Source organism: Macadamia integrifolia, chromosome 3, assembly GCF_013358625.1.
Source record: "Macadamia integrifolia cultivar HAES 741 chromosome 3, SCU_Mint_v3, whole genome shotgun sequence".
Taxonomy (NCBI): domain Eukaryota; kingdom Viridiplantae; phylum Streptophyta; class Magnoliopsida; order Proteales; family Proteaceae; genus Macadamia; species Macadamia integrifolia.
Genome location: NC_056559.1, coordinates 22,175,778 through 22,200,189, shown reverse-complemented (window position 1 = coordinate 22,200,189; position 24,412 = coordinate 22,175,778). Strand labels below are relative to the sequence as shown.

The window sequence follows — 24,412 nt, the reverse complement described above, 5'->3', positions numbered from 1 at the left end:
CAACCATTCATTTTGTTTTGCCCTGAATCTCATTACCTGGAAGTTCCACTCAAATGGACTCATTGTCATTATATCATTAAAATATGAAGAGAAAAGATTCACTGACGCTAAGACACATTGTACCTCCTCACATAGATTATTATTTTTCTTTTTAAGAAAAATAAATAATAATTAAAACAATCGATGTAAGAAGGCATAGAGAACCTTATCATCACCTTATTTTGGTTATTTGTTTATTATAAACCATGGTAACTTGAATAATGAATAATGAAAATGGTTTGAATTCCAGAGTATGATTAGGATGGGTCATTCTGGTTTTACTATTTCCTTGTTTGGGAAGGCAATTAAACCACAGCTTCTGAGAAAAAAAATCATCTTCAATGCCTTGGCGTCCAAGGCAGCATCCAACGGCTAGACCCATGTATTTGTCTTAATTAACTAGTAGGCAACCCCTTTGCTAACGCAAGCAGTGACGCTCTTCCCAGTTCACACACTAGTTAGATCATATAAATAACCCATAAAGGACTCTTGAATCATAAGAACAAACTCTTAAGAATGGAGAAGGAAGAGAGTGTTCTTCATGCTCATGTTTTAGTTGTATCCTTCCCAGCCCAAGGCCACATTAACCCACTCCTCCAGTTCTCCAAGAGATTGCTCTCCAAAGGGCTCAGAGTTACACTGGCCATCACCAAGTATTTTGCCAAATCTATGACTATGCACGCCCCAACTGGACCCATAAAAGTCGAGACATTCTCCAACGGCTATGACGACGGCTGGCAGAAAGAAAATAGCACTGAGGAGTACTTTGAGCGCTTTAAGATGGTGGGCTCACAAACCTTGACAGAACTCATCAAGAAACAAGAAAGCTCAGGTGATCCTATAAGCTGTGTTGTGTATGACCCTTTTCTTTCCTGGGCTCTGGATGTGGCCAAAGAGCTCAACTTAGTTGGTGCTGCCTTCTTCACCCAATCTTGTACTGTTTGCAGCATTTACTACCATGTGCAACGGGGTCTACTCAAACTACCACTGGCCGGCACAGAAATTTCTATCCCTGGATTGCCACCGGTTCCAATCACTGATCTGCCGTCTTTTGTTTCTATATTTGGATCGTACCCAACTATACTAACCTTACTTTTAAGCCAATTTTCCAACATCGACAAGGCAGATTTGGTCCTTTTTAACTCATTTGACAAGCTGGAGCAGGAGGTAAGCATTATCTGTTAATAGATACAAGCAGAAAGGGATCCTGTCCTGTTTTGAAAACTATGGTGCTAGTATACATAGCTTAGAACTAGTACTAGTAATTATAATTTACAAGTATGGATTTGAAATAGAGTTGATAGCAGAAAGAACCCCTTTTAGTTGGATTGAATTGAGTTGAGTTGTGTTCTTAATTCTGTATATAAACTAATCATGTAATGTTGTATGCTCTGCAACAGATAGTGAATTCAATGGCAAAGATATGGCCATTGAAGACGATCGGACCAACCGTGCCATCCATCTACCTCGACAAGAGAATTGAAGGCGATGAAGATTATGGTTTCAATCTTTTTAATCCTTGCACAGACACCTGCATGAACTGGCTAAACATGAAGGAAACTGGATCTGTTGTCTATATATCCTTTGGAAGCCTAGCTGAACTTGGAGTTGAGCAAATGAAAGAACTAGCATTGTGCCTAAAGGATAGCAATAATCATTTCTTGTGGGTAGTGAGGCAATCAGAGAAGAATAAGCTTCCAACCAATTTTGTAGAAGAGACATTGGAGAAGGGATTGGTGGTCCCTTGGTGTCCTCAGTTGGAGGTATTGTCTCACAAAGCAGTGGGTTGTTTTGTGACACATTGCGGATGGAATTCAACATTGGAATCATTGAGCTTAGGTGTACCAATGGTGGGATTGCCACAATGGACTGATCAACCAACGAATGCAAAATATATTGAGGATGTTTGGGGAATGGGTTTGAGAGCTAAGGTGGATGAAAAGGGGGTGGCAATAAAGGAAGAGATAGAAGCATGTATAAGGGAAGTTATGCAAGGAGCAGAGAAAGGAAAGGAGATTAGAAATAATGCTATCAAATGGAAAGAGCTTGCGAAAGAGGCAGTAGATGAAGGTGGAAGTTCAGACAGGAACATTGAAGAATTTGTTGCTCTATTATGTGGTGCCCCCTCAAGGTGTCTATAAAATGGTGTAACTCCATAATTTGGATTGGGGCAGAGGTTTGGCACACATCTAGCTTTCCTGGAGGTAGTGACTCCAACCAACGACAGTACTGGACACACATGGGCATGGACATCTTTTGCATAAGGTGGAAGAGAGATAAAAGTCTGGGCAGCACGGCGGAGTGCCCAACTTTTCACTCAAATGACTCCAAGTCATTTACTGTACCTGATTGGTTTAAAGTTCTTTTCCAACTAAATAAAACAAAAGAGTGAAATTATTTTCTGTTTTGATTATCCAAAGTCTTCTTATACTAAACACAAATTTATGTAGAATTTTTGGACCAGTCAATGAAATCATTCTAGCCATCAAGAAAACAACCATTTCATTTTGTTTTGCCCTGAATCTTATTGCCTGGGAATTCTACTCAAATGGATTCACTGCCATTATATCATTAAAATATGAATGGAAAAGGTTCACTGACACTAAGCCACACTGTACCTCCTCACATAGATTATTAATCTTTTTTTATTTTTTATTTTTTAAGAAAATTAAATAATGATTAAAACCATCAAAATGTAAGAAGGCATAGAGTACTCTGCTCGTCTGCTGGCTCCGAGAACCTTATCACGTATATGAATAATGAAAATGGTTTCGAGTAGCAAATACTTTACATCACCTTATTTTGGTTATTTGCTTAACATAAACCATGTTAACTTGAATTAAATCCATCAGAATTTAAAGTGAAAGTGACTTCATTCCACGTGGCAACCAAACATAGCCTTATAATGTTAATTGGGACTAGATATAACTTTCCAGAAGGTTTGAAAGGTACAAAGGGATATAGATCTTCCTGCTAGCCTTGCTGGGGGTGTGTAATGTAATCTTACATACAATTGCAATTAGCCCCTGCTACCCAGCTTCAGTCTTTTTGTCTGAGACTTCCTCTAACAAGATCACAGAAGTAGTGTACTACTTTACAAATCCACGGAATCATCTACTACAAATCAGAATAGGCTTACAAAAATTCATAAATTAATATAAATTGTGATGATCAAATTTACAATTATAACAATAAAATTACAGGCCCAAGAACTTTTAACCCACAGAACATATAATTAAATACACCTTAAAATCATTAAATATCAAATTCAAATAAAGAAGGAAAGCACAATCTTTTTCACACTATCTTGTTGTAATGCCACTAGCATTTCTTTTAAATTTACCCTTATTTATCTCTTGTATATATGTTACTGTGTGTTGCATTATAGTGTTCATGTATATTATTATTATTATTATTATTATTATTATTATTATTATTATTATTATTATTATCATCATCATCATCATTATTATTATTATTATTATTATTATTATTATCATTATTATTATTATGTAATATATGGTTATATATATATATAGTTATTTATATAGATCTAAGGGAGGGATATTATCTTCCAAAATCTAATTTCAATGGTATTTGAGGTGGGCCAACCTAAATTGATGATTGAATTGATAATTAAGCCAATCAATCATGCGATCTTATCCTTAAATATTACCCTTATATTAGTAATAGGATTACTTATTTTATTTAATTGGAGATAAATTGGTATTTTTTTTTTTTTTTTGGTAAGTAGTTGAGTGATTGGAAAAGGGATAACGTCATGACTCATAGGACGGATTGAGGATACATTTTTAAGGGTGGTGATTTGATCACCCGTGTTACCAAAAAAAAAAGAAAGATTTGATCACCCAAAGTCCCAAACCGTCATCAATCTTACTTATATCTTGATTTACACCTCTAATTAGGAAAGCTTATAGGGTGATTAGTATTCTTTTCCTAAAATTTAGGTAACCATCATTATCAATCTTTTTTTTAATTTGAAAAGAGAGAAGAAAATAGAGGAAGGAGAGGAAGAAAAAAAACGGAGAAAAGGTATACCAACTGCAACCTTCCTCATGGTTTACATCCATAGGAAAAGAAGAGAGAATAAAAGGAGAAGAAGTAACATAGGTTGTATCCACCATCGGTTTACCCTCCTAGGAAGAGCTCGAATACCCTTATCTAAGCAATGAATCTAGCTACATCGTCAACCTAGCGAGTAGAACCATCACACTCTCTCTACATTTTTTTTTTTTTTTACCCTTCTAATCCTCAAATAAATTCTTAGGGTTTTGTATCCTTGTAGTTTCCATATTGCATGTGGTTTTCCTACTCTTTAATCTTTTTATATTTGCATGAAAATATATTTTTGTTGTATATATCTATGTCCATCTTTTCTTTTAAGACCTTGTGGATATATATATATATATATATATTACATATTAAGTTTTAGGGGCTGATTAGTACTCACCCTTGATCGATATTATGCTATTTTAAATTCGATTCTAATGGGTTGTTGAGTATTGTTCTTGATGGATTCTATGTTATATAAATATTCCATATTAAGTATTGTTTGAGTGATGATTTTGGGGGTTGTTAGTACTATTAATCGGTCATTTTCATTCCATTATAATTTATCCATGTTAGGTATGGTTTTAATGATGATTTTAAGAGGCTATTAGTACTACTAATTTATCATTTTCATTCCATTCAAAGTGATAAATGATATGACTGTTTTAGTGATGATTTTAGGGGTTGTTAACACTATAAGTTAATCAATCTATTTCTTTCTAACTGTTCAATGTTGGGTACTATTTCGATTAATGGTTTTAATGGCTGTTAGCATTTCTATTTGAATCAAATATATGTTACCTTGATTTTAATGATTAGGGACTGTATTAGTAAATTTTTTCCTATTCTAATTTATAATTTGTAGGGACTGTTTTGGTATATTCACTTAATTAAATTGATCATATTTTGTCTCTATGACAATAGGGGCTGATTTGTTGTTCCTTGTCAATTAAATAGGCATTACCATGATTTCATGGTTTTAGGGGTTAAATTAGATCTCTCTACTAGATTAAATCTATCATATCATAAACTAGTAATTTAGAAGCTAATTTAGCATTTTTTTATTGTCTTCATTCATTCCGTTATGAGTATATGAATTAGAGGTTGTTTACATAATCATGTGTATTATTGAATGCTTAAAGGCTAATTTCGTAATTTTTATTATTTTATATGTTAGTATAATGCTCTTTAAATACTCTAATACATAATGTATGTACATGGACTGAAGTATATGTTTTAAAATATGAATGAGAAATGAATTGCTTAGTTCTTTAAATCATGTGTTATTGCATGTGATAAAATGTACACACTTGGTTATTCGCTTCATCTCATGTGCATTTAAATTATGGAAATAATGAATAAGACCTATGACATTTGACACTTGCAATTTTGGGGCCATGGAAGGGTGTAAGGCTCCGTTTTGTATCATTTCTGTTCCAGAAACTCCGTTTCGTGTCAAAAACAGAAATTTCAGTTTCTGTATCGAAACACCGTTTTTAAACGATTTAAGGTTGTTTGGTGAATCTATTTCTGGAACAGTTTCCGAACAAAAAACCGACAGTTCTGCAGTTTGGTACTGCTTGTTTTAAAAACTTTTTTTTAAGTCACCAATTATAGAAATAACATTAAAATAGGTTTAGAGATTACTAATCCTTTAGGACAATAAAGTATTACATACCAAAAAAAAAAAAAAATGGTTTCAAAATGATGAATAAAGTATAGAATTAATAATTCCTTGTCCAAGTTAATTATTACATAATTCCCCAACTTTTCACTTTTTGTCCAAATCTAAAGACTTGAATACATGGAGGATGTCTTTCATCTTATAGACTTGGATGCATGGAGGATGTCTTTCATCTTATTTGAATTTGGACAACATAGAAAATACTGTCCATTTTTTAGACCTTTCGTCATAGTTCGTACTTTGCATTGACCTTTACTACATCTGCATAGATGTAGTTGGTCCACCCACATGAACAAATTACATGAATCTTGACACTTGAAAAATTCTCTTACAATATTTTTACCCAACTTGATTGTATACTTAGCACAACTCTTCCCGTAAATTTCATAATTTGCTATTATGAGTGGGGGCATAGAAGAAGTCATCTGTAACAATAATTTAAATATCAAAGAAGTTAATATAGCATCAAAATATTTGATATTCATAATAATATATCAACTTGTACCACATACATAAATGTAACATAAAACAAGTACTACATCACTAGAAACATCAATTTAGGTTTTCAATTTTGTCAAAATAATTATCGATTTTAGTTTTCAACTAGTAGTTTTGGCATCCTTTGTTGTCTAGCCATTGTATTTGTAATTCTTAACCTAGTGGCATTCATCTCTTTTATCCTATTTCGTTGACTTGATTATACTGTAGAATGATCAACGAAATCTTCATGTGGCAAATTCAAGTCATCTTCTGCGACTTTTAAATCATCACTCATCCCCACGAATTCAGCATCAACAATATGCTCTTCTCGATTATAGTTGTGTAGCCCACAACATGCCAGTACGATTGATGCCTGAACTTTCATTGGGAACTGGTGCATTAGTCTTAAAATTTGAAATTTGTTCTTCAATACCCCAAATGTACGTTCAATGACATTCCGAAATGATGAATGCCTATAATTGATCAACTCTTTTGCTATTCTTGGGGATCTTCTACGCCCTTTGTAGTCCGGTAGATAGTATCTCTCACCCCTAAATGGTATCAAAAATCCAGATTGGCTAGCATACCCAGAGTCGACAACATAATATTTTCCTACAGATGAAAAATAATATATGTTATTACGCATACACTCAAATTTTAATCTAATATACTAGAATAAAGTTAATACCTGGAGGTGGATGTGAAAAACTCAATCGAGGATCACTTATTGCCTGTTCAAGTACTCGACAATCATTTTCACTACCTTCCCATCCCACATACTCGTATATAAATCGCATGTTAAATGAATATGCACACATCACATTTTGAGTTGTGATCCCCTTTCGATTCTTATATCGAGTTTGATCATCTCTTGAAACTATCCATGGATGTGAGTACCATCTATGGCGCCAATACAGTGCTATGACATATAGTAATAATTAAATGGTCACTGCATATGAGAATATAAATATTCATATATTTAATTACAAACAGTATCATATTAACATATTTACCTTGAAAAAAGTGTAGTATTTCGGGTTTTGTGCAATCTCTGTCGGTATCATACTGAAATTTGGCGGTCTGATTTTCTCCTTAGCCAGGCATTGTATTGTAATCAAGATAACATTGAATGTTCGACTAACTGTTTTTCCTGAGTGGTTGAAATGATTTTGGGTGTCCCTATTACTTGAACCCTTCCCAACAATCCATAGGAACATTCCAAGTTGTTCATCCACTCGGATGTTGGTCGTGTCTTTCAATCACCCCCTATGTCTAATATAATTATATAGGTTGAGGAAGACATGACGTTCCATCATAAACTCTTCAAAGCATCTGTTAGTATGCCCATTCAATACCTCATGCATCATGACAGCACCTGAAAATATATTATCCCTACATGGTTCCAGAATATATACAGTCTCACTCAGTAATTCCATTCCCATGTGAAGGATCATATCTTCTTCATCACTAGAAGTTTCACATAATGCATTTGACATAACTGCAATAAATTTACAACTACTTATCAATTTCAAACAAATAACTATAAAACATAACAATCTGACACATCGTCTCAACCCAAAACACATGTTCAACATTACACACATCAATAAAAAAAAAACAAAAGAAATAAAACACAAGTAGCCATCATCGAAAGTATTGTCCTGAATCCAAAATTATCAAAAGTAGTATTCAAACATAACCATCATAATTAGTCTCAACAGTAGAATCAGACAAAGGACAGATTGCCCCTAAACTACTCCAAGGTATCTAAAAGCCAAGTCCTCTTAATAGGCTCTGCACAGACAAACAACTCCCTCCAACTAGGATCAGCACACATACGACTGGTGGCATTTAAGTATGTCTCCTTTGACATATCCGGTATGGAGGATAATGCCGCTTCACATGCACTCACACTGAAATCTCGAGGATGAGATGTACTTTTCCCACCACGAACAGGAGATGTAACGGAAGTACTAGATACTTTCTCAATTTTAATGGATAAATGCTTCCGATACAAGTCCTTGACGTGGCTATCTCCCTTATTGGCGCTCTTTTTTCTTCTTCCGATGGGTGTCCTATCAAGATTTCGCTTTGTGGTGGTCTGAGTTAGAGTAGGAGTACCCTCATAGAAGGGGTCAGTCATGCCTAAATGCACCGGGGTACTATGAGATTCAAAGACTTGCTCAATATCAATAGTATTATCAGCTTCGATGTCATCCAAATCATAAGCATTGTCAATCCCTAAGTTTTCTCTAGCATAGGCATCCACAAATTTCATGCTCAAATCTGGCCAGTTGTTTAGTCCACACTTCTTATATTTCAACCAACCTAGATTTTCCTGCATAAGCAATCATTGTATCACTCAGATGTACTTCTCATTGCAATCTAATTTTGAAATAATTCAACTAGCTAGTGAGATCTATTGTGCTTGTATTACCCTATCCCATACGGACTCATCATCAGCTATGACTGATTTTGTCATTGAGTTCCCCCCAAATCCAATTGTGTCAAATAGTCTCTTGAATTGTTGTTACTCGTGTTTCAACTTGTTCATCTTGGTGTGTAATTGTTCTCTCCCAACTGTATGATTTAAAGCCTTTTGAAATTGCTTTGTAATGTCCTCCCATCCAGTTTTGTTAAATGAATTACCGGATTTGTGACCATGTTTTACAGTTTTTCTTATTACCTCAATGAAAACAGTGGTCTCAAGTTCTAACCACTTAACGGCAGGGATACTACTTCTAGACATAATAGCTAGATATTATAAGTTAGCGTAAAAAGTTAGCATACTAGGTTAAAAAAGACTGAACACTAAAAAAAGAAATAACAAAGCTCATCTTCTGAATATGATACAAACATTTGTAAATAAAACTTATTATATGCATGCAGAATAACAATTTCTTGTACTAATTCTAGTATGCCTCTGTTTGTAACCAAGACTTTATAATCGGACTTTTATACCCTCCATATATAAGTCCAGAGAAGCTACATTCAGTTATCCATTAACTAACAACCATGTAATGAATATTACATCAACAAATACCATTAACAGATACCATGAGACAATGAGAAGTAATAAGTAGAATGAACCATGAATTCCTCATTGAAGCAAACTGAAGAACCATAATCAAACAAGGCCTGCCTATGTCACTTCTTCACCGAGTCTTTATGATATTCTAAGCTGAAGCTGTGCTGAACTCTGTTCCCCCCTCCCCTCTTTTTTTTTTCTGCACCTTTTCCCCCAAATGGAGTGGTATGGTGGAAAGATAGTCTTATGAGTTTTTTGTTTTTGATTCGAAAAAAAGCTAAGTTTGTGAAGGTTGGGGGAGCTTTGGAATGGTCAAGATTCAGGAGAGTGTGAAGGTCCATCAAAACCAATCCAACCACCCATTGCTTCTTCGATCTCAAATTCTGAATACATAGATTGCTAGGGAAGCAGTACTAAATGCTAGTCTACTGGTATAGTATATGGTAGCAGTAGAGAAGAATGAAGATTGGAGAATGACACCTAGAAGACCGAATTTATTTCTCTTCCTGGCATGTGAATCCATCAGTGCTATATGCTTCAAAGTTGAGAATTGAGCCTCTTAAGTGATAAGCTCTTATTTTTAAGAAATGTAACTTCAGAAATAAGGCATACAGTTATATAGAAGAGCAGGGGAAACAGTAGATATGAATGAATCTACCATATTAGAAAAAGTGGAAACTAAACAAGTAGAAAGAGGAGAAATCGAGAGCTAAATGTGTCAACATTTACTTTGGACTCCACATATAACCACTAACCTTATAAAACCCAAGTCTCCAATTGCCTAATATTTTAGTTTTTCTCCATAACAGTACCATTCTACATCACAATTTCATAGAAATAGGCATACATGTTTGAGCGAAAATGAGCAGAGATGAGTCTTCACAGATGAGATCTGAGATTTCCAGATGCGATCGACGAGCAGAGATGAGCAGCAGAGTTCTCCTTTGAGAAGAACGATACAAGAACTTGGTTTGTAAAAAATCCAAAATTTTTTTAGGGTTCGTACAAAAGAGAGAAGAGCAAAGAAGAAGAAGAAGAATGAAGATGAAGAATAAAGAAGAAGAAAGAAAGGGATGATATACCTGTTGTGTCAAGGATTCAAGCTTCAATCATGCTTCTTCTCTTGCTTTGTGTGCGCAAAGGTGAAAGGGTGAGAAGTGAAAGACGGGTGCTTCAATCGTGCTTCTTCTCCTGCTCTGTGTGCCCTCGGCTCTGATTTTATCGGGAACGAGGGTTCAAAATCGTTCTCTTTTTTCAACTTTGGAACGAAACTTGTTGGTCAGAACGACAATTTGTCGTTCCGTATTTCATCCTCCAAATCATTTTTTTCCAATTTTTGTTTCAAAAAAACTTAAACATATCATAATGTTACCAAATAGTTTTTTGCTTTTTTTTTGTTCCAATAGAACGAAAAAATGATAGAAACGGTTTTTTGGAACGATACCAAACGGGTTCTAAGTTGTATAGACCCTGGGTTCAAGTGTTAGTCATAGAACATGAGGGACATTCCATAGATTCAGCCAACAGAGCGTGTGGTGCAAGTTAAATTTTCTACCCTTGGAATCACCCCTTTTTTGTTTATTGACCTACTTGGATATCAAGATACCCATTGTCCACAGAACGTGTGGGATGATGTATGTATAAATCACGGAGCACGTGGGGCATCTAAGGGACCTTGATTTTTAATTATCACTCGGGTGTCCAGATATGAATTAGACACAGAGCGTGTGGGATGATATATATATAAGAAGGGGTGTAAGTTTAGCCCTGATGATCCGAACCCGCCCTAACCCCCCTGAGCCCGAACCCTATCTAACTTAACTATGAGGGCCAACCTGGCCCAACCCTGTGTAGGGTTGGGCTGGGCCTAGGTTGAGGCATAGAAAACCCAACCCAACCTTAACGAGCCTTGAGTCTAACTCTGATTATTATTGTGCTTTGTAGAATGCTTGTGTCTCTCCTAGCCAAGGGAGTTTCTTGTTGTTGTCATTAAGTTTGTTGTGTAACAAGAATATGATAGAGAACAACATAGTCAAAAGAGAGCACAAAGCCAAAGGAAAAACCCATCTCTACAGCCATGAAATAAGGAATGAGGAGAGATGGGGGCTTGCAGTACTTGAGTTTTTTGGTCCTCACATAGTGGAAATTAAGCATTATTGTAGATCAAGATGAAATTCTAACAACAGTGAATGATTGGATTATGTATTAATATGTTGACTTTTGGTGGAGGGGATTAAAAAAAGGGTCACATGGAAAAATAGGGGCACATGAAATCTCCATGAAAGAATGATAAAATATCACATTCAGTATAGTTTAATAGAAGAATTCATTTTAGGGTTTTAATTAAAAATTCGAATTTCAATTCATCTTAGGAATTGAAATCGGAATTGAATCATACTTATCGGAATGTGATTCCACTAAAAAGACTAGCTAGGGTCAACTCGACCCAACCTGGCCCAACCTTGAGCCCGGTAGGGTTGGGCCTGAGCATGAACCCGATAGGGTTGGGTTAGGGTTGGGTTGAATTTTGGGACCTAGGGTTACGTTTTTAAAAAACTCGGCCCAACCCGGCCTTGTTTCACCCTTATATACAAGCCATAGAGCAAGTGGGGCACCTAGCAAACAAAGTAAATGAATTAATTAAATGAACATGATTGAGAATAATTGACCTTGTAAACTGGCATAAATGTTGCATATTTGATTTTAAAATATTATTGCATGTGTTATTGCTCTATGCTGATGTTTTTAAACTTATGGATATTGTATGTTGTTTTACTTACTATGTTCCTCCCTAGAAACTTAACTAAATCATTACCCATATGGAGAGCACTCTGACATGTTGATTAGTGGCGAAAACCGAGAGATTAAAGGGGACGTACAGAACATTTATTATTTCAGTTGATTATGGATCATTTTATTAGTCTTAAAGATTTAAATTATGGATGTAATAATTTTTTATAAAGGATTTAATTGGTTGTGGATGATATTATTAAATTTTGACTAATTGGAGACCTTTATGACTTTTAAATATTAATTTAAAAACTTCTATTGTTATTATTCTGATATTGTGTTTAATATATATTTAAAATTTTATTCTTTTTATTTATCACTCAATTGATTCACGGTTCAACCCTGGAGACATAATCCTTGGATTATTAACCTCCATATCTCCTTTACGGAAGGTGGGGCGTTACACTTGGAGACACGGCCCCACAACCGTTGTTGATCATCTGTCTACTTTAGCTCCGGTTCCACTATCTAAAAACATAAATTCATGAGGGGTGAGCAAGCAAGCACACATGTCCAAACATGATGCTAAACACATGCTCACAATAGCAACCATACTGTGAAGCCACATATGCATAACCACATGATGCATTTATTTATATTATATCCATTCTAATTCCTAGGTCTCATTTTTTTGCTAATGGTCAGCAAAATTGTATTATTATTGAAGTGAAAGGTACAAGAATAACTCTTTGAAATCTTACTCCACCTTCGGCATTGCCATCAGCAGAGAAAAAAAACAAAGCACAAATGAAGGCAAAAGAAAATTACAAGAATCTGAATCGAGGCCTATTTTGACTATCCCATTGAAAATCAGAAAGGATAAAGCTTGGAGCAGAGTCCCAGATGTGTGAGAAGCGACTTGTAGCAGCATGCTTGGCCAACTTATCAGCGACTGAATTTGTCTCTCTGAAGCAGTGGGATATTACCCAGTCAGAGTTATCCAGATAGTGCCAAAAGTATCTCTATTGCTGCTGAAAGCACCAGGGAATTTTATGGTTTTTAATACAGCTCACTACTGATTGGGAATCACACTCAATCCAAAGTTTATTGTAGCCTCTCCCAAATGCACATTCCAAACCATGGAAAAAGGCAGCAAATTCTACCATGAAATTGGAACCAACACCATCGTATATAGCAAAGCAAATAATATTTGATCCATTACCATCCCTGATAATACCGCCAGCTCCTGATTGGCCTGGATTTCCAAGAGAACATCCATCAATGTTGAGCTTGAGAAATCCATTAGATGGGGCCACCCAAAACAATTCCTGGATATGTCTAGCACGAGACATAGAGGTTGAGATGTTGAGCTTTTTGGTTAACAGAAGATCAACAACCGAGTTAACTTGCACCGGATTAACAGATGAAAAATCACTGAGATCTTTCAAAATGACTTGGTGAATCTGATTTATTGTCATGGCAATCTCATCAAATCTTCTTCGATTTCTCTCTGCCCATATATGAAAAGGAACAAACATAATTGGAGAAGACCACAAATTTTTGCAATGCACAGCCGCTGATTTTCTCTTCCACAAGAGAAAAGACTTTCAATAGAAGGGAACCCACTCCATCATTGATAAAAAAAAATTCAGCAAGGTGTTCCAGATAGTCACAGAGAAATCGCAATCCAAAAATAAATGACTGAAACTTTCCTCGCATTTGCCACAAAGACTACATTTGGAGACAAGAGGAACAGATTTTCTGGAAATCAAATCCTCAGTTGGGAGACATCCATACACCAGATGCCGTCCAAAAATTGAAAATCTTGGATGGAAAATTTTTAGCCAAATCACACGCCACCAGCCATTAATAGGATACCTGTTTTTAATTTTTCCCATGCCAAAGAAACAGAGAATTTCCCTGACTTCGTCAAGGACCAGATTCGGCTATCAGGCACATCCACAGATGGAATAGGAATCCTTGCAACACAATTACTGAAATTTGTAGGCAACATAGAATGGAGCAAAGGCAAGTTCCAATTACCATCCTGAATATAATCAGAAACAAGGGACGAAGGACTGCAAATAGATGGATCAGTTGAATTAATCTCATCAACCAGAGGAGGTGCACCAACCCAACAATCATACCAGAACTTAATGTTGGAATCTTCCCCACCAATACATCGCTCAGCATCACAAACAAACTCCCAAACCCTTCTAAGACGAAAAATAATAGAAGAGGAGAAGGCATACCTCTTGAGGCTACCCTTGCTTGTCATAAATTGACCTCTAAGGAATGAAGCAAATTCAGAGGAGTCAGTGCGAATAAACTAGCAAAGCTTTGCAATCAAGGCCAGATTGATCTCTCCCAAATGACGTATACCCAAACCCCCTTCATTTTTTGGCTTGCATACCTTGTCCCACTTTACTGTAATTGACCTAGAACTTTCCACATCCCCACTCCAAATAAAATTCCTGATCCATTGTTCCATCTGAGCAATAGATGAAGTAGGCCAGAGATAAATAGAGAAGTTGTGTAAAGGAATGCTGCTCATCACAGTCTTCACCAGCTCTACTCTCCTTGCCAAAGAAAGGAGCCTTCCTTTCCACCCAACGAGCCTAGCTTTAAACTTATCAATGAGAGGCAGAATCCTTTCCTTCTTAACTCTATCTTTAAAAATATCCATGCCCAAATAACCTGTAGGGAAGTCGCAGCTAGGAATGTTAAGAATTTCTTTGATCCTGTGTTTGCGACCAGCTGGAATGGAGCTCAGGAAAACTTTTCTTTTTTCCAGATTGATGAACTGCCCCGAAAAAGCTTGATACATCTCCAAGAAATTTTTAATACATCTGACTCCTCTCAAATCTGCACTCATAAATATCAACAAATTGTCAGCATAAAGGAGATGGGATGGGGTGTAAACATTCCTTGGACCTGGAATAGACTTTATACGCCCTTTGTCCCTAAGATCTCTAAGTCCACGACAGAGGACTTCTTCAGCAAGGATATAAAGCATGGGAGGTAGAGGATCCCCTTGACGAAGGCCTCTCTCAACTCCAAAGAACCCCATAGGGCCGCCATTAACCAGAACAGAAATTCTTGTTTAAGAAAAAAGTTTCTCAACCCATTTTATCCAAGTTTGGTTGAACCCAAACTTTTCCATAACAGCAAAGAGGAAACTCCACTCCAAGGTGTCAAAAGCCATTTGAATGTCAAGCTTTAGCCCTAAGCTGCCACCATAGCACTTTTTCGAGAACATATTTGCAAGCTCAGAAGCAACTCCAATATTAGAAAAAATCACTTTACCCTTGTGGAAGGCTCCTTGTTCTTCAGATATCAAATGGGGAAGGAAAGAGCTTAGCCTGGATCTCATAATCTTAGGAATGATTGTTAGAAAAAAATTCCCAAGGCAAATAGGGCAATATTGCCCCACTTTACATGCATTATCCACTTTAGGGATCAAAGTAAAAAAGTTAGTATTTGCTCCTTTCATAATAATCCCCTCAGTGAAAAAATTTTTAATAGTATGACAGATGTCCTTACCTACTATATCCCAGTATGTGGTGTAAAAAACTCCAAGAAATCCATCGGGACCAGGCGCACTTGACGGATCGAGGTCCCAAACAGCCCCTTTATTTCCTCATCTGAAGGAATGGCAGTGAGCCAATCATTATCCCTTTCGGTGAGAATTTCTGGAATGACGGATAAAAGAGAATCATGACAAGTAGAAACCCCCTTTTTGCCAAAATCTTCAAAATGGGAAGCCAAATGCTAGCCAATAGCATCCACTTCAGTCAGAATATCACCATTACCATCCTGAATCTCTCTGATCATATTTCTATTTTTTCGAATCTTCGTAGAAAAGTGAAAGAACTTGGAGCAGCGATCACCTTCTCTAAGCCACTTGATCCTAAATTTTTCACGCCATAATTTTTCATGGAGCAAAACCACCTTATTTAGTTCTTCTTTAGCCTGCAATTTCTGAGAGAAAAGATCATCATCCATACCATTGGCCTCTATTGATTGTTGAATGGATAGAAGAGCTGCAGACCTGCTACCAACCTCCACGTCAATCTTAGGAAATACTAATCCGGCCCACTCCCGAATAGGGCCTTTCAGGCGCTTCAACTTTTGAAGAACCACATACATAGAAGTGCCATGAATTGGAACTGTCTAGGAGGACCTGACAGTGTCCTTGAGATCCCTGTGCTCTGACCAAAACCGTTGCATATGGAAGGGAGCATTTGGAGGGCAGGGAACCTCAAAACGGTTCAGGACAATTGGCGAATGATCCGAATAGCTGCGGGGAAGAATCTGCTGAGAAGTTCCTGGTAAAGCATCAAACCATTCTTGGTTGCATAGGCTGCGATCAAGAACAGCACTAACACTACCCAATCTTCTATTATTTGTCCAAGAAAATTTCATGCCAGTGGAAGGGATGCTAAATAGAGAGGCAGCATCCATAAAAGAGGAAAAATCCTCAGCAAAACCAGTGTTAAATTTACCCGGGCCTCTCTTTTCATGGGAGAAAAAATAACAGTTAAAATCCCACATGACAAGCCAAGGGATTGCCGATCCAACTAAACCACAGAGATCGCACCAAAGCTGCCTTCTAATTGCTCTAAAACAATTGGCATGAATCATAGACATAAAGAATTTAATACTATTGACCTCCATATACATTGAAATATGCTGGTCAGAGCTGAGAACTACCACAGGCTACTTGATCCCCTCCTTCCATAAGAACCAAATGTTTGAAGATGCAGAGTCTCTAACATTGTGAATAAAGTCTGAACAGTAACCCAGGGTGTGAAAGAAACTTCTTGGGCACTTAATAAGATCAATTTTAGGCTCGGCAATACAAAGAAAAATTGGGTTATGCTCCTTAATCAATAACCGCAATGCCACGCGTGCGCGACCATTGCCCATTCCTCTAATATTCCAGAAGATGCACTTCATTGAGGAACAGTTTTATTGGACAGCCTAGTGGTGCGACGATTGACACCCTCAGCAATAACTAAAGTGGAGTTCTGCTCTCTACCTCCATGTCTGCGTTGCTGTCCATAAGCAGCAGGTAAACACATCCCCGGCTTGGCCTTACCCTTTCTTCGAGGAACGGTGGTGAACGAGTCTTCAGCAGCATAGGGAGAATGCATAGAGAGATCATGGTGAACAATGGATGTTCTACCATGATCCTCAACTTCAATGGCAGCATAGGAAGCTTCAGGAAGTAAGGTAGCGTCTGATTTTTCATGAGCCTGAAGTATAACTTCCAGCTGTCCTTTTTCAAAGCAGTCCCCATCTATGCTTAATCCATCAGTGCCTGATCCATGTGAGCATGGGTCAGAACCGGTATCCACATTCTCAAGCCCATTATTGTTGGGTTCCCTCAAAATAGGAAACATAGGATTTGAAAAAAAAGAAACCCCCTTAGAGACGACAGCCGGAATGGTAGAAATCCCATTCCCAGTAGGAAACTGCCACTGGGGAGAATCACGCACTAAGAAGTTCCCTAAATTGGCGTAATTCTCCTGGGAATTAGGAACTCCCATCGTTGGCTGTACCTCAGCCTCAGCAGATTGCACGGCCTCCTGCGGCGGTGACTCCATAGGTGGATGAACCATTCCGGCTGAGCCTGACGAGGACGCCACTCCCGTCTCATGCGCAGTGGTCTCTGATCAGCATGGGCTACACTCGGAACGTCTTCATGCATACTGCTCTCGTTTCTCTTGAACGGGCACCCCTCAGGACTATGACCAAAAAGATGACATAAAGCACATCGTGATGGTGGGGATTCAAATTCCACCACTTGCTTGAAAATAAATAGATTAGGAGAGGATATTTGCTCTCGTTCAACATAAATTTCCTCCACCCGAGGCTGTGAATCATCTACATCAACGCAGACGCGCAAAATGGCCATAATATGAGTCCTTTGTCCTTCGATCAATAGCAATAGGTCACCCAACTGCCTTGGCCATCGTAAGAAGAACCTCTTCATTCTAATTATTCGTCTCAATGAAGGGTATAAGTGTTATAAGCAATGTAGGTGGTATCCCTTTTCCCAGTACGTTGGGCTCCAAGGATACAAGTTAGTTGCAAACAGGAGTCAATGAGTTTCAGAAAGAACATCGGTTCCCCAGCCAACCAGTAAACAGTAACCTTGATATCCATGTTCCCAGAATCCCACACCATGATCGGTCTCCAATGTTGTCCGACAGTTATGTGTACAGTATATCATACAATGTTGTGCCCTCTAATGATACAGTACGTCTTATCCGGGCGTAGTTGTCCTCCATGACTTATCACTGAGTGGAATTAGTCAATACCTTTCCCCTTATTTGCAAGGGTTATAGCACTAATATGTGATATAAACCATATGTAATCTACATGCATCCATAGAAACCCATAGCATCCAATCATCTAACTATGACTATAATTAAAAAACTGACCTCTGAGCCCACGGTATCGGAATCTTCCATCGGTTACACCGTGCCTCAGACCATCAATGTTACAATCATTACCATTTAACTATATTACTATACATCCACAAAACCACGGTTACATCAATCTTGGTAAGACCATGCCACATGTGCACTATATATAATTTATATAAAATACAACCTAAACAGAGTTTCACAGCACTACACATAGGCACACAAAAATAAAATGTATAAAAAAACTTCATAAAATAAATCAAATACTGACTCACCTTGATACCCGAATCTAATGTCCTTTCGTTGGATTCCCATCAATACGTATCATCACCGTGTATCTTAGGTTCCTAATTTTATCTATTTAATATTCCAATTTAGTTTCATTACTAACTGTCCAAGGATAGCTCTATTTCGAAGATCCCGTTGAATTCCCTCACTCAAATTCAAACTAACTATTGAGCATAGGCACAGATTCAGATCAATATCTCTTCCAACCAACTGACCTAATTAGCCAACTTGGTTTCCTGACTCATATGTAGGTCGCTGACCTGACCCACATAGCAACAAGTCCTCTGCCTAACAAGATCAAGATACTACATTTTTGTCTGCCGCTACCAAACTGAGGTAGTCTGTAATTTCTACAGCCCTCTGATTGACTGAGCAGGGTTTCTCACACAACTAGGGCCCATACAGACATTCTCTCTCTTCATTCTTGCCTTCCTAAAATATCTTCCTTCCTGTGCAAATTAAGTCTGGCACATGTCCATTACACATGCCCAAGGTAGTTGAAGTCACACAGCAGCATCAGGGGACAACCAACAGTACTTTTGGACCCCCACCGGTAGTATGGACTGTGTCCACTGGCTGGCCGCAGCCACCTGTCGAAAATGGTCTGCAGAAATAGAATTCTGGCCCATCTGTGATCAGAATCTGCGGGGACCGATTCCTGGGTTCCGGGATCCAATTTTCACTCCACAGATTCCTTATGTGATACTTAACATAGGTGAGGTGTCAATTCCGTTTGCATCCCAATTCCCTCGAACCCTAATTGAGTTCATTTGTTTCCAGTAGGATTTCTAGGAACTAATTGGTATTCTGTCCAATTGAGTAGACAGAGGTCCATCCCACTTAATTCATCACTCATTCACCTTTAATTGGATTTATTAAAATTAATGAAACTTTTTTCCAGCTACAATTTGAGTTCATTCACTGGGCACAGGGTCAATTCAGGTCAATTAGGCCCCAATTTGCCCAATTTTTCTGCCCAGGTGATCCAACTATATTTTCTACCCATTCCCGGACAAAATTTAGAATATGTCTAGTTTTATCCCACTTCCAATTACAACCAATTTTACCCTATTGGCAAAAGCCCCTTGTTCTATAGGGTTATTGGGACAGTTGTACAACTAATCGAGTCCCAATTCGAGTCCTAAAATTAAGGTTTCAGCTATAGGGAGCTGAATTGGATCCCCACTGCTAATCCCCCTCTTCCAATTTAACTCTACACTAACTCTATGCTACTGGCCGAATTCTACCCTTACCAATTTACAGGTTTGGTTGAGCAATCTTACCTCTTTCCCAGTTCCTGGGACTTGCAGGTGTAGCAACAGTACTCTTGGTGCAGTTGTTCAGCTCTCAGGCACCTTCCCAACTGTGGTAGCCACACTGGTAGCCATCTGGTTCCTTCTGGGAACATCTTAGGAAGGCAACAGTAGCTTTATGGTATGGCAATAGCATAGCAGCATAGCTGCAGCTCTTCCCTCCTCCTTTCTTCTTCTTCCTTCTCCTTACCTCTTTTCTTTTTGCCCATGAATTCTGTGGGACAGAATAAGAGAAAAGGGAAGGGGTTTCCATATATAGCCAACAGCCTAAGGGCTTGTTTGGTTAAGTCTTTAAAATAACCCAATGAGGTTATTCCTCAATATCTCTATGTGGGTCCCACCTCTTGCTTATCTGAGAGGTAATATATAATCAGCGTAATGGCCCTTAAATATAGGGGTAAACATGGTGAGCTGAGGTGTAGGGGCATGGGCCCCATAGCAAAAGATCCCAATTTTTGCTTGTTTTCAAGCCTCCGACAGATCCAACCGGCTGGCCGGTTGTCAATTGGGTAACCTACCGATGATCCTATTTTTGGTCCACCAACAGCCTAAACCCTTGAGCTTCTAATTCCACTAGGTGTGGGACTTGTTTCATATCTTTCTGGCCGTTTCATCTCCCTACTTGGCCGATGAATCTGCCAACAGTTTCTCCTTATGGCATAGCATTAGCCTCCGTGTCAACTAGATCCTAACACTAGAAATTCAGCTGCTTCTAGATTTAGGGTGTTACAATTCCCCCTTCTTATAAAAATTCCGTCCTCGAAATTTGTAAAGTTGTTCATCATCGAGGATTCATCATATTCACTTTAATACCACTCTTAGTCTCTAAGTTACACATTTTAAACTTTACATGTGCTACGATTAACATGGCTACTTGTTTGGTTAGCAGAAATAAATTCTAATAAGCACAATAACAGATCTTCTGGTTATATTGGTCCCTACCAGTTTCTTTTTCCTTAATGTTTTAGAAATCAGGGAAAATAAATATATCACTCCATCTTCCCAACTTTATTTTGTTACATCTATCTGGCTTATGCAGTATCTTCTTCATTTCCAATAGGTGTTTTATTCGTTTCCAAAGTGCATATATATATATATATATATATACACCACCATACATACTCCTAATCTCCGTGTGGATTACAGAATTCCTGAGGATACCACTCTCTTTTCGACTTGGTTGATTTCCTGATTTCAGTTTTTTCTTTGGTGCATATGTCAGACTCGGGATTTCTATTTATAGGGGTCTCCACTTCATTCAGTATACTTTATACACAAAGTTAGTGTATCATATACACATCCCAATTTAATCTATTCTGGTCTTCTTTTAGACCATTCACATCCACATCCTTATTTATATTGCTTACCTTCATACCAGACTCTAGGTATACTTATACCGTCTAGTAATCCACCAACACTACTACTTATCTTCTTCTTTTTTTTAAATTTCAAGTTATTAGATCCATGGTAGCTTCAACAATTTCTTGACAGTGCAAGTTTCAGGCTGCCAGTCGTAAACTCTAGAAATTCCCAATATTCCATACATTTCTTCCTTCTTAACCCATATTGTTGGGTAAATCTCATATCATCCACTTGTTTTATTTTGGGTCTACATAGGAAAATTTGAAAATATCCCGATTCTCCACATATCATAACCTAGTTTACTCTTATTCCACAAATTTTAAATTAAATTCTCGTTAAGGTCGTACCACACTCCCACATGTATAAATCCATCCTCAAATCATTAAGGTAGTTAATTTCCATCTACCAAGCATAGATGTTTCTTCTTCTTTTTTTATACATACATGCCACACTTGATCTACTAACATCCTGAAAATTCTCAATTTATTCCTCAATTCCCAGCCTTTATACTCATTCCTTAGGTATTTCAAATTTACAAGTTCATTGTCACAAATCCAAGGGCAACTCCTATAGGTTCCACTATGTCAACACAAATATCAGCAGGAAAATTTTAGCTCCACAGGTAGGTCCAACCGGCGGGTTAGGAGCCATGATCGGCCTGCCAGTGGCCTTTTTTTTGTTATTTAAACAATGGCCGAGAGCTTTATTCTTCATTTCAAATTTCTGATTTTCAAGTGGTCCTTCACTAGTCTTCCGCTCCACTTCGTGCTACCACTCTCCCGGCTATTTCCTTGCAATTCTAGCTCCGTACGAAGTCACTAGTAAGTTCCTTCTTCCGCATTTTCCTTGTTTTATGGTGAAATTTCCATTTCTCAAGAAGAACTATAACCTAGGGTATCATTTTATGGATTTCTTGTATTTTCCTTTATTTGTGCACTCTATTTACTTCATTTTGGTGATTCTTGTATGTAGATCACCATGTCTTCACCACGGTTCACATGTAGCAAGGTGGCTACCATTCCTATATACTAAATGGCTTGTCGCGAGAGTTTTGATTTTTTTGCTAAAGGTCAACAAATGAATATATTGAAAAATGAAGAAATAGAAGAATACATGAGAACACTCTTCAAATCTTTGTTCCACCTTTGGCATGGCCATCAGCAGAGCAAAAACTCAAAGCAAAATATAAACATTACAAAAATCGAAACATTGGTCTTTTCAGATAGTCCCACTCAAGGTCAGAATACTAAAGTTAGGACTATAAGCCCAAGATGATGTAGAACAAGGGTTTTGATATCATTTGGTTCCAAACTCCAGCCAACCAAGAGAATTGGGGTAATTTCTCTGTGAAACCTATTGCTTTAGAGAGGCCTATTATTGCATTAGATTTACATGCCTTCTGAGTACGTGAGGCTTTCGTATTTATCTTGAGATTTTTACTTTAATTCCATAACTGATCACCATCACACCTACAATCTCGTATTTTATAGAGTCAATAAAGAGTGTCTTGCTCTGATACTACTCTATCGTTCCCTGCCTCAAATTAGCCAAGATATGCGACACTGGATTTTCAACCAATCAGCCTACCTCCACCAGGATCACAAAAGCAGTCTACTACCTTACAAATCCACGGAATCATTTACTACAAATCAAAGTACACTAATAAAAATTCATAAATTAATATAAATTGTGATGATCAAATCTACAGTGATAACAATAAAATTACAGGCACAACAAACTTTAACCCATAGAACATATAATTAAATACACCTTACAATAATTAAATATCAAATACGAATAAAGAAGGAAATCACAATCTTCTTCATTGTGCCTTGCAGTCACAGCCCCATGACCATTGGTGATCATTTATCCATTTCAGCTTCGGTTCCACCATTTAAAAATATAAATCCACGAGGAGTGAGCTTCACAAGCCCAGTGAGGGGTGAGCAGATAAGCACACACATCCAAATATGATGTTAAACACATGCTCACAATAGCAACAATCTATGAAGCCACATATGCATAACCACATGATCCATTTATTTATATTATATCCATTCTAATTACTAGGTCTCAATGAAGTGTATAAGTGTTATAAGCAACATAAGTGGTATCCCCTTTCCCAGTACGTCGGGCTCTAAGGATACAAGATAGTTGCAGGCAAGAGTCAATGAGTCCTAGAAAGAACCTCGGTCCCCAAGTCAACTCCTAAAAAATAACTCTGACAGTCATTTCCCTTGAATCCCACACCGTGATCGGTCTCCCATGTTGTCCGACAATTATGCGTACAATATGTCGTACCATGTTGTGCCCTCTAATGATACAGTACGTCATATCCAGGCATAGTAGTCCTTCATGACCTACCACCAAGTGGGATTAGCCAATATCTTACCCCTTATTGGCAAGGGTTACAGCATTGGGATGTGATTTAAACTATATGCAATCTACATGCATCCATAGAAACCCATAGCATCCAATCATCTAACTGTGACTATAATTACAAAACTGATCTCTGAGCCCACGGAACCGGAATCTTCCATTGGCCACACCGTGCCTCAGACCATTAATGTTACAATCATTACCACTTAACTATATTATTATACATCCACAAAACCACGGTTACATCAATCTCAATAAGACCATGCCACATGTGCACTATATATAATTTATACAAAATATAACCAAAACAGAGTTTCACAGCACTACACATAGGCACACAAAAATAAAATATATAAAAAACCTTCACAAAATAAATCAAATACTCACTCACCTTGATACCTGAATCTAATGTCCTTTCGTTGGATTCTCGTCGCCATGTATCCTCGCCGTGTATCTTAGGCCTAATTTTATTAATTTAATATTTAAATTTAGTTTCATTACTTACTATCCAAGGATAGCTCTATTTTGAAGATCCCATTGAATTCCCTTACCCAAATTCAAACTAACTATTGAGCATAGGCACAGATGCAAATCAATATATCTT

The 24,412-nt window shown here is 37.5% G+C and overlaps 1 protein-coding gene across 1 annotated transcript; it reads left to right on the top strand.

Annotated features, from left to right (window-relative positions):
• The first annotated feature begins 555 nt into the window (after window positions 1-555).
• LOC122074929 (UDP-glycosyltransferase 74E2-like) lies at window positions 556-2,441 on the top strand. Its single transcript, XM_042639923.1, has 2 exons — window positions 556-1,206; window positions 1,440-2,441. The coding sequence occupies exons 1-2, from the start codon at window positions 556-558 to the stop codon at window positions 2,178-2,180; spliced, it is 1,392 nt and encodes a 463-aa protein (XP_042495857.1). The 3' UTR covers window positions 2,181-2,441.
• The last annotated feature ends 21,971 nt before the right edge of the window (window positions 2,442-24,412 follow it).

Coding starts and splice junctions, on each gene's coding strand:
- LOC122074929 (XM_042639923.1), top strand. CDS start 556: ATGGAGAAGGAAGAGAGTGTTCTTCATGCTCATGTTTTAGTTGTATCC. Junction 1,207..1,439: donor TTGACAAGCTGGAGCAGGAG/GTAAGCATTATC, acceptor GCTCTGCAACAG/ATAGTGAATTCAATGGCAAA.